General features: G+C 29.5%; 1 protein-coding gene across 1 annotated transcript in view; it reads right to left on the bottom strand.

Annotated features, from left to right (window-relative positions):
• Positions 1 to 2,095: 2,095 nt before the first annotated feature.
• Positions 2,096 to 12,339, bottom strand: part of LOC108569938 — a 19,383-nt gene continuing 9,139 nt past the window's right edge. Inside the window, exons 3-4 of the mRNA XM_017931704.1 lie at positions 4,243 to 4,514; positions 2,096 to 2,421 (exon numbers count right to left, since the gene is read on the bottom strand). Coding sequence (XP_017787193.1) covers positions 2,111 to 2,421; positions 4,243 to 4,514 — 583 coding nt within the window. The 3' untranslated portion in view covers positions 2,096 to 2,110. The remainder of the gene's footprint in view (positions 2,422 to 4,242; positions 4,515 to 12,339) is intronic.

Raw genomic sequence — 12,339 nt, 5'->3', positions numbered from 1 at the left:
AGTTTTCTTTATTGTATTCGCTGTAAATGATTGGTTTTTAGTAACTATACACTTTGGCGCCCAACGTGGGGCACCACCATAATTTAGACATTTGGGTGGTATTCTATATTATTTTATTCGTTTCTATTTATTAGATCATAGAAACATTAGGTTTCTTCATTGTATTCGGTGTAAATGATTGGTTTTTAGTAACTATACAATTTGGAGCCCAACGTGGGGCACCACCATAATTTAGACATTTGGGTGGAATTCTATATTCTTTTATTCGTTTTTATTTATTAGATCATAGAAACATTAGATTTCTTCATTGTATTCGGTTTAAATGATTGGTTTTTAATAACTATACAATTTGGCGCCCAACGTGGGGCACCACCACAATTTAGACATTTGGGTGGCATTCTATATTCTTTTATTCGTTTCTATTTATTAGATCATAGAAACATTAGTTTTCTTCATTGCATTCGGTATAAATGATTGGTTTTTATAAAATTTGGCGACTAACGTCGGACACCACCATAATTTAGATATTGGGGTAACATTCTATATTGTTTCATTACAACATTAATATAGATCATAGAAACATTTGTTTTTGCATTGATTTCGGTTTAAATGAATGGGTTTTTATTAAATTTAAAATTTGGCGCCCAACGTGGGGCACCACCTATCTTAAATGGCCTATTACACTCATTTTTACCTGTAAAATATACTAGATAATTTACATTTAATCAATGAAATCTTCAAATCAACAAATACAAATTGGCGCCTAACGTGGGGCCACCAAATTAAATTTTCTTAACAAACCAAAACCAATCGATAAAATTTAATTTAAAAAAAAATAAATACAATTCATATTAATTCAATCGCTAAACTGAACTTTATATTGCACAACAATACGAATAAAAGAAGTTTATATAAATGTTTCATTCCGTTGCGAACGTTAATCTAAAACAGTATTTGCAGAGAAAGAGGCAACATACATCATCTTTCCCCTCGGGGCCTTCGATTCCAAACGATATTTATACAATGATAACTAAATGGTGTTTCAATCGGCAGAGCAAATATTTTCAGAGAGAAAGAGAAACCGCGCGAGCGGCTTCGATTGGAGAAGGGAAAGTTACATAATTGAAAGTACAATTGAGGAGGGTAAAATATTTCGTTCCATTCTTGTTTTCAGGGTCGATCATTTGCTGCTGCTGCCTTCTGTTGATTCAACAACACTCTCACATGCACAACAAGTTTGTACTACAACAAACGTACATCCCCACTTGTGGCCTATATATATACGCATACAAACGCCCTCTGTTTACTTAACACGCACTATCATCATTTACACAACACAATTGTTGTTTAGCAACGATGTTTAACAATAATTTTTTTAAACCTGCTTTGGAATCCCGACTATTAACATTGATATTTACATGATTACATTGTTTAACAACAATGAGAACATTCTGATAACTTCAATAAACTCATATTTTCTTAATTCTAACGGTATCTTTAGTAATAAAAGTATTGTTTCATCGCTTTATGTAAACGTTGGTATTATTAATGCAAGGATCAAACTTTTTCATCTTCCAACTTTTATTATACTTCGATGAATTAAAAAAAAATTGGTGACTAACGTGGGGCACCACAGATAAACTTTGATAGGCAATCATGTTTATTTTAAAGTAATATCAAAATACAAGTTGAAAAATATTAATTTGGTTCAATTCATTTAGTATTTAAAAAAAATGGGGACTAACGTGGGGCACCATCAAAGTAAAAATATAGATAAATTTTGGTTGGCAATCATGTTTACATTAAAGTAATATCAATATATATTTGAAAATTGTTAATTTCGTTTGATTTCCTTGGTATTCAAGAAAAATGGCGACTAACGTGGGGCACCCTTATTTTTAAATATAGATGAATTTTGATACGTTTCTTTGAATTATTCAACTTCGTATTTTGCATAAGTCAAATGTTACATGTATATAATGTAAGATGAGTATAAACGTGAGCGATATTTCCACGGCTAAATGTTAACCTTCGGAGGTTAGCGCATCATTAAAATGTATGCAGCGTCGCGGTTTCAATCAACGCAGATCCGATTTCCATCTCGCGTTTATTAATTCGTGGAATATATTAGTAACCGTATCACCATCATCATCATGATCATCTTGCAAAGGTGTGAATATGGATGAGACGAGAAGTGTAAATTTTTTATCGGAAATACCTCTGGTGTTACGAAGTAGCTGGGACTCTTCTCGATGGTGACTTGACCGGAATAGGAATGGGGCATCTTCATGCGATACCATTCCAAACCCTTGTTGTAGTTCTCATCCCTGTCGAAGAAATGCACCTCCCCTGCTGCTTTCTGCACGCGCGGATGCAAATTTAACATCTCAAGGAGCGCCCTCGTTCCGCATTTCCTCACACCTGCAACAAAAAAAAACATGGAACAATCAACAGTTATCCTTTATCCGCACTATACATTCGCCAGAGGACGAAGCTTTCAACCAGCACAAACGGCGTGTAAAATTGCAATACACTTGGAGCGAAAAACCATTTGAAATTGCAACAAGTATAAACGATTCGATATTTTAACAACTTTTTTATTTTGGTACAATGACCTCTAGTAAAATAAATGAAATATGTAAGTAGGACACGATAAAAATACGATTCTTGTACAATTGAACAAAAATTCCTCATTGTATTCAAAAAACGATGAAAGTTACATTCTTTAAAAAAAAAGTTATAGAACCAAAATGCTTATAAATAAGAACGAAATAAGTACGTACATTCATTCAATAAAAAGTAGAATAAATTAATTAAAAAAAATACTATTTTAGTGGCGCCTAAAGGAATGCAACAAAAAACGCAGACGTCTAGCGCTTATCTGAAATACGCACAAAATTTATGAATGAAAATAAGCGAACAATGAATGAAGCGTAGTAATAAACACGTACACAAAAGATGTCTATCAAATTCGGTCTAGCTATAAAGATAATTTTTTTTCATTCTAAGTACCAGAGACACAAAAACACAAAAAAACTGTAGACATTATTTCCTTGTCTGGAGTATTTTTATTTGATTCGCGCGTAAATTTAAAAATATATTTGTAAATATTTCTTTCAATACTTAAATTTCCTTTTTATTAATGTTTATAATTTTATTGTTTATGAGAAGAATTTTCCAGAAATGTAGACATTTGTTGTACGTTTGAAAAGTGTTAATTGACGTATATAATGTATAAACAATTGACATTAACAGTCATGGGACAACTGCGATAACGGATTGAGAATTAATGTGACGTAATTTGCATAAAAATAAATCATCAATGTCAAATAAAAGCATTGGAATTTAAATGAATGTTTCAGTAAAATATGGCATAATTAGGTCGATCAAATTTATTGGAAACTATTGACAAGTGTCAAAATATATAATTTAACTGGTGTAGTTATTTCAAAATTAATGACACATTTTTGACATAAGTAACTTCAATAACAAGTGACACATCGTTGCATAATTGTTAATAAAGAAACGTGGATAATTGGTTTTTTGGTAAAAATTTAGATAAAAGAAGTGAAAAAATTCTGAAAGTATAATTAACTGAAAAATATTTGAAAAATTGCTATGTGACCAGTAGATATTTGAAAATGTCATTGACAAGTGACACTTCGTTGAATCAATGTGAATAACAGAACATGTATATTTGGATTTCAGGCAAAAATTTCTACATTTATAAAAACAAGCGAACATTTCTGAAAGGTAAATTAGGATAATTAAATTAACTGAAAACTATTGATAATTTGTTATGAATTCTGTGACTAACAGATGTCTGAAAATAAATGACATAAGTAATTGGACAAATCCAAAATGTCATTGAGTGAGACTATGTTGAATCATTGTAATTAACGAAACGTGAATACTTGAATTTCAGCCAACTATTTCAGTATTTTGAAATGGAAATAAAAACACAATTAATTGTCACAAGCAACATCTATTATAGCTGTTTATCAAATAACGACACAAATTTGACATATGTAAATGTCATTAACATTGCATCACCGTAGGTAACGAAACGTGAAAACTTGGATTTCAGCCAACTGTTTCAACATTTTGAAAAGGAAATAAAAGAAATTCTAAATGCATAATTAGGTCGATCGAATTAACTGTTGACAAGGTAGGTAAGGTATCAACAGATGTTTTCAAAGAGGTTTCATGTGATCAGTGTGTATGTTTACAGCTGCGACGTACCGATTATTATTGCTTGCGGCAGTTTTCGTCCTGCCGAAGGATAGAGTCGCCTGGAGAGGAGGAAGAGTGATGGCCTGTTGTTGTGGTCCGCGTTGCCGGCCCTTTGCAGACTGTTAATGGCGCTGTCGTAAATCATGTGAAAGGTCAGGCATAAGGACAAGATCATCACGGCGAGGATAGCAAATGCCATCTTCGGCCGTGACACGCCGACCACCACCACGCAGTCGGCAGGATCGTTCTCCACTGATCTCATCGCAATCCTCGGCAACCATCTGTTGAGAGAGAAAAGAAACACAGATATAGAAATAGAACAAAAACAAATTCAAAATAGTAATGATTTCATGCATCAACACTATGTCTGATGTAATACTTAAATATTTGTCAGAAGTACCAAACTATACTTTAACTTGTAATCATTGGATATAATTGAGTCACAATTGTCAACTGTCATTACCTGTTTAAATTAAATTTGAAAATTAATATTATATTAAAGAAACAATGTTTTAAATAATACTGTCATTGTTCAGTTAACGTACATAATACGTTTGCAATTTGTCTTACACTGAATCGAATCATTACAGAATGAAATCAAAACGTTATAGATTGGTGATCATTGGATATAATTGATACAAATGTCAAACACAACTGTCAACTGTCATTTTCTGTTTAAAGCAACGTTTGAAAACAAATATTATATTAAAGATACAATATTTTAAAAATATATTATCATTGTTCAGTTAACGTACATAATACGTTTGCTTAGTCGTACGCTGAATCGAATCATTACAGAATGATTTTGCTATTAACGGTGAATCAAAACATTATGGATTGATAATCATTGGATATAATACTTTTGCAACTTGTACGCTGAATCGAATCATTACAGAATGATTTTTCTATTAGCGATGAATCTAAACATTATAGATTGGTGATCATTGAATATAATTGAGACAAATGTCAAACACAACTGTCAACTGTCATTGTCTCTTAAAAACAAATTTTAAAATTAATATTATATTAAAGAAACAATGTTTTAAATAATACTGTAATTGTTCAGTTAACATACATAATACGTTTGCAACTTGTCGTATGCTGAATCGAATCATTACAGAATGATTTTGCTATTAGAGGTGAACCAAAACATTATAGATCGGTAATCAGTGGATATAATTTAGACAAATGTCAAACACAACTGTCAACTGTCATTGTCTGTTTAAAGCAACGTTTGAAAACTAATATTATATTAAAGAAACTATGTTTGCAAAATATTCTGTCATTGTTCAGTTAACGTACATAACACGCTTGCAATTTGTCGTACGTTGAATCGAATCATTACAGAATGATTTTGCTATTAGAGGTGAATCAAAATATTATAGATCGGTAATCATTGGATATAATTGAGACAAATGTCAAACACAACTGTCAACTGTCATTGTCTCTTAAAAACAAATTTTATATTAAAGAAACAATGTTTTAAATAATACTATGATTGTTCAGTTAACATACATTCAGTTAACGTAACGTACGTTTGCAACTTGTACGCTGAATCGAATCATTATAGAATGATTTTGCTATTAGAGGTTAATCTAAACATTATAGATTTTTCAGCGTATTCTACGTTTACTCAAACGTACACCATTTTTTTTTCATTCTTCGTTCGCTCGAACGTACTTTATTTTCAAACTAACTTACACTTATTAGTAGGAAGATTTTATACTAAAAAATATAATTATGTACATATTATCGAACGTACGTTAAGTGAGTTATAACAGTATACTAAATTGAAGCAATTTCTATTCAACATATCATAAAATAAAATAACAAACATATTTTTTTGCAAAGTAAGCAAATGGTTTCATTTTTACCCCTAAAATTCATCCCTCGTTTATATAAAAAAAAAAGCGTAACGCAGAATATGATACATTAAGGTTTGCGGCGCAATCTGCGTGAAATACAGGCCACCTCCTACACATCCTCCTCAAACCACCCCGTGTTTATTTCAGGCGCATTAAACGTGGAGAGTCCGTGTTATTACCTTTTATTACATCATTTTCCAGCGCATTAATGTCCCCAACTCCCACGCTGAAAACACGCCCGGCAGCTTCTTAGATGGCGCTCGTTTACTATTATTACCACGATTACCATGGTTACCAGATTATCGTTGGTCCAATTTCAATTAATCCAAAAGTACGCGCGTCGACCGACAGATGGCGTCATCCCAAATCATTTGATTACGCAATCGAACGATACATACACGGGACGTTCGCAGAAACGTACAGATAGATAGAGAAACGCAATCTCGTCGAAATGATGTACGATAACCGATTGTTTTCATGGAACTATTTGCATTCCCAGAAGGTTAACTCGCAATTGCTGTCTCATATCTCTTTCACCACTTCGAGCCTTGCTCGCGCGTGCAATTCTCAATTTTATTTTTATCCTTATTTTTATTTACGTAATCATCACGAATGAAACGTAAGATTTCCTTTCCTGCAATCTATAGGTGAGGAGAATGAAGATGAAAATTTGTTTTTAGAGTTACAAGAACAACAACAATAACGCAAATACAATACGTATTTAAATATAGAGCACTGAAAATCAGAATGAAAAAACAAAACAAAAAATAGAGACGAGTAGTTTGTTTTTCATGGCAGACGTTAAAAATAGACGTTACGTGAGCGAATTCACTTTTTTCGTCGTGATGCAATCGCCGTTCGGTCGACCTCCCAAAAATTTCGTCTGACATTACATTTTGAAAAATCTATTTTAACCTTATGTCCTACATCTGCACTTTTTCATATGCAAATACAATAGTTTATCTTTTAATTAAAAAAAAATCACATAAAAATATATTTTTTTGGATTTATCAAGAAGTTTTTCATAATTATTAAAAACAAACGTTTCTAATGGAAAAAACTGAGTTTTTTAGATTTATGTATTTTTTAGTTATGTTTAATTTCTCAAAATGTAATTTTCTTGAATTTATCTAAAAGAATCATTTATTAAAAACTGCCATTTTTATATAGATTTATGTATTTTTTATTATTATTACTTATTTAAAATTAGAAGAAAAAAAAAATTATTATATAAAAATGATATTTTTTCTATAAATGTATTTGTTTTTTTAATTATTTTTGCTTATTTAATATTAGAAGACAAGCATTAAATTATTTTAATAAAATGTAATTTTCTTGAATTTCTCAGTAAATATATCATAATTATTAAAAAAAAATGACATTTTTTATAGAATTTGTCAAAAATTGTCATCTTGATGACCAACTTCATTTTATATGAAACAGTATTGTTAAACATAGTTATTAAAAAAAAAATGACATTTTTTATATAGATTTATGTATTATTTAATATTTATTATTTTATATTTATTTACTGCAAAATTTTTACAGAATATTTGATATATATTAAAAAGCTTTAATAATGCAATAAGCTAACATTTTTATATAAAATTACGAACATTTTATTATTCAATATTATCAGACAAAATAATTTCACAAAATACTCTAAAATTTTACATACAATATTTGTTACAGCTCCAAAAAAAGGCAATTAAACAAAACTCAAATATGTTTTAAATTAATTAAAATTTCTTGTATATTTGTTGAAAATTGAAATACATTTCTATAAAAGAAAAACAAATTTTAGCCCGAACGGCAAAAACATAAAAATATATATAATTTTAGCTTTTCGCAACATTTGCTGCAACAACAACAACAAAAAAAATGCGAAAATATATTTTGCACATTTGTCGGAATTCAATCGGCTAGGATTTATTTGTTACATATTTGCTTTAGGGATTTTCATTTCCACGTTGACTGCACGAAAAATCAACAACAACAACAACAAAAAAACAAACATCGATTTTCATCCCACCCGAAAACGTAGACAAAATTCTGTATATATTTATCATCTCGTGTCATTCCGTGTTTGCAAATCCTGCTTTCGCATTGTCCGATAAATATTTTTTTTGTACGTTTGAGATACACGTCAGATTTACATACACTAAAATTTATACAATCTAAACAACCGGAAACGAAGGAAAACGTATAGCAACAAACGAAATGGACAAAAATAATCTAAAATGAAATGTAAATATTTGCAATTCTAAAATCCCTAAATTTTTTGCTTCATTGTTACATCTGTTATAGATGTACTTAAAAAAAAGTTAGGTTAGGTTAGATTAGGTTATGTTTCTATTGGATAAGCTATGATAGTTTATATTGTAATGCAAAATTAATACAAATACAAATGTACATTTTAATTTACATTTGTATTTACATTTGTATTTCTTTAATTTCAGGTTATGATAGTTTTTGTTGAAGATTTTTTGAAGTCGTGTTTTGCAAAATTGCTTTTTATTATTATGTTGTGGAGTATTTCGGTATCACAAGTGGCTCCTCCACAGAACTAACGTCAAAGCTTTTACGGCGGATATATCCGCCGCTTGCCCGCAAAGTGTTAAGTGTCTAGAGACAAGTGACTTTAAAGAAATGTTATTGTAGTTGTATAAAGAAATCCAAAACTAAAAACAGTGAATTTGTTAATAATATTGTATATAGTGAGGACATTAATAATTATTTGCAAGCGACGAAGAAAAATTGGACGAAATTAAGATGAAAGTTGAAAGATAAAACGAAACACATTATCATGGATCAATAGGACATCAACCTTTAATTCGTTCGGCCCTGCCCTTTACAACACGATTAGTATTAACACAGAAATGACGTAATTGCGGAATTACACTAGAAAGTAAAGAAGTAATGATGATGGTAAAAAAAAACTTACACAAAATTTGATTCTTGCTAAAAATGAACGTAAATTTCTTCAATAATGGAACAAATCACTGACAGATTTCTGCTGAAATAGACCATCTTCAAGTTTTCAAGATAACAACGCATGATAATTACATATTTCAGTATCATAAACTGAAAAACTTCTACCATCGATATTTCGTCTTTTTCAGATCATAGCTGACGAACGGATAGAAGCACAAACAAGACTCATTTGAAAGGTGAGACTTTCAGCATTGATTTGTATATTTGATGATCTATCTTAGGAAAACTAAAGATTTCTAAAATCGACGTTTCTCGATTTACGTAACTTTAATTCAAGAAAAACGAATGAAATTCCAGCAAAATTTTAGGATCAATGAAAAATTATGTAATTATCCTGAAATTAATGAAAACGTTGATCTGGTCAACCAACGAAACTTTTGACAGCTCAGACCAGACGAAGGGATGACAGCACAAAAATGTCATTAGGCTGTCATTAGGAAAGGTGAGACTTTAATCTTTAATTTGGATGTATAATGCTTTATATTGGTTTAATATGGATGATGCATTTACTTGAGTATTTATCACTCAATTACGTAATTAACATTACACATTACAATTGCAAACTGTACACAAATTTTGATTCTAAATAAGAAACTTTGGAACAAATTTTAATTTTCAGTGTAAAATTTAAATTAATTAAAATAAATTAATGAACAAATCATGACAAAAATACTATTTATTGTTGCAGATGTTCCATCAACATTACCAGAGGGACAGACACAAACACACAAACATCAAATGCAAACGTTTTTTTTGCGACCTTTTCATTGACACAGAAATCGAAAACAGAGGCGAATATGTGTATATACATAAAGTGAACGGATGCAGGCAGCGGCATTTAATTGATGGAGACATTCGTGTTCATTTGAATTTTACAACCATTTACGAATTAATTGAAGCCAGAACAAATACAAATCATTGCCAGAAGTGTCATCGTTTAAAACGCTCTAAATCACAATTAAAATCTACCAATGAAAAAAAAATAGTCCACCAATTAAAATAAAAACTTTTCACATATTTAATGCTTAATGTTTTTTTATATAAATGTGCACAGAAGTATTAATGTGAATATATTGTATTATATAACAAAGCAAATATAAGAAGACAGTCTCAAAACCCCGACAGTATCAAAATCTTGACAACCATAACCCCGACAGTATCAAAATCTCGACAACCATAATCCCGACAGTATCAAAATCTCGACAACCATAATTCCGACAGTATCACAAATCCGACAATCATAATCTAATTGTATTTTAGATTATTCCATTATTTTTAAGGTTTATTATGAGTAAGTCCATATCAAGTAATAAAAGATACTGTCAGGATTAAGGTTGTCGGGATTTTGATACTGTCGGGATTTCAATTGCCGGGAATTTGATTGTCGGAATTTCAATATAGATACTGCGGATATATATATATTGGATAGGTCAATAGGTCGACGACCTTCTGTTTTTTTTATGTCCTTTTTTTTTGTATTGGTATCCTACAAAACCCATAGATTATTATTTCAAATACCAAATTCAAATATTTACTCTTTTAAATTGGAAGCCGAATTGCGAGCGAATCGACGCATCATCGTACGCTGAGCAGACCGCAAAATTGATCTGGATTGGTACGTATCAACAGTCATAACAAAAAAAAATGTAACATATACATTTGCTTTTAATTATTGAAAATATTACGTTATGCAGTATACATCAGTTATTATTGCTACCGTATTATTTATCGCATCGGCATGAACCGATGAAAACCTGGAAAAAAACAATTAAAAAATAACAATACTTGGAAAAAACAATTATTATCATTATTTTCAAAAACTATGAAATACACTTAACAATAATTTCAGTGGTGATAATGCATATCTATAGTTAATTTTGTGTTTTTAATTTTGCATTCTACTTTTTTTAACAAATATATTCCGTTTTTTAGGTATACATATAAAACAAAACAAAGTAAACTAAATTTTAGCTTAGGTTATGATACATTTCAATAGGTTAGGTTTTTTTTATTAAAGCAATATTTCTTCAAATTTAGGTTAGCTTTATGTAAAAAAATCAACAAATATTTCAATTACTCTACTGTATTTATGTTTTTCATTATGAATATACGATTTTCCCATAAGTATAAGAAATAGAATTAAACCATTACTCAAATTAGATTAGATTAGATTAATTTAGTATAGGATACATTATATAAGTTTGGGTTAAGTTATGATACATTTCAATGTTAAATTAGGTTAGGTTTACATAATAAATTTTTCAATAAAATTGAATTATTCTGCTATATTCATAACGCATTTCATTTACTAAATTTACGATTTTGCCAATTTGAATGTATTTGTTGTTCTATAAAAAAAGTAGAATATAAATATTACTCAATTTAGGTTAGATTAGGTTAACTTAGTATAGGATAAACTATGTCAGTTTTGGTTAGGTTATATTAGAAAACATTACTCAATTTATGTTAGGTTAACTTATAATATTAAAAACTTTGTAAGTTTAAGTTAGGTTATGTTAGATAACATTATTCAATTTAGGTTAGGTTAACTTAGTATGTTAATAATAATATGTTATCATAGGTTAATTTAGTATAGGATAAATTATATAAGTTTGGGTTAAGTAACGACACATTTCAATGTTAAATTATGTAATAAATTTGTCAACAAAATTGAATTATTCTGCTATATTCATAACGCATTTCATTTAATAAATTTACAAATTTGCCCAATTTGACTGTATTTGTTGTTCTATAAAAAAAAAGAATATAAATATTACTCAATTTAGGTTACATTAGATTAACTTAGTATAGGATAAACTACGTCAGTTTTGGTTAAATTATGTGAGATAACATTACTCAATTTACGTTAGGTTAACTTAGAATATTATAAACTTTGTAAGTTTAAGTTAGGTTAGGTGTTAGATGACATTATTCAATTTAGGTTAGGTTATCTTAGTATAGGATAAACTATTTAAGTTCAGGTTATAATATGTTATATGTAATATGTTAGAGAATATCATTCAATTTAGGTTCGATTTGATTAACTTAGTATAAGCTAAATTATGAAAGTTGGGTGTTAGTTATGACACATTGCAATATTTAATTAGGTTAGATTTAGTTCAAAAATTTGTCAAACATTTTAAATAAAATTTATAATTTCTATATAAAAAATAGATTACAAGCATTAATCAATTTAAGTTAACTTAATTTCATAAAAATTGTAGTTAGATTTCAATGCGTACATTAG

Source organism: Nicrophorus vespilloides, unplaced genomic scaffold (assembly GCF_001412225.1).
Source record: "Nicrophorus vespilloides isolate i.1.1-1 unplaced genomic scaffold, Nicve_v1.0, whole genome shotgun sequence".
Taxonomy (NCBI): domain Eukaryota; kingdom Metazoa; phylum Arthropoda; class Insecta; order Coleoptera; family Silphidae; genus Nicrophorus; species Nicrophorus vespilloides.
Note: the sequence above shows the minus strand (reverse complement) of the source record. Positions and strands in the feature narration are given on the sequence as shown.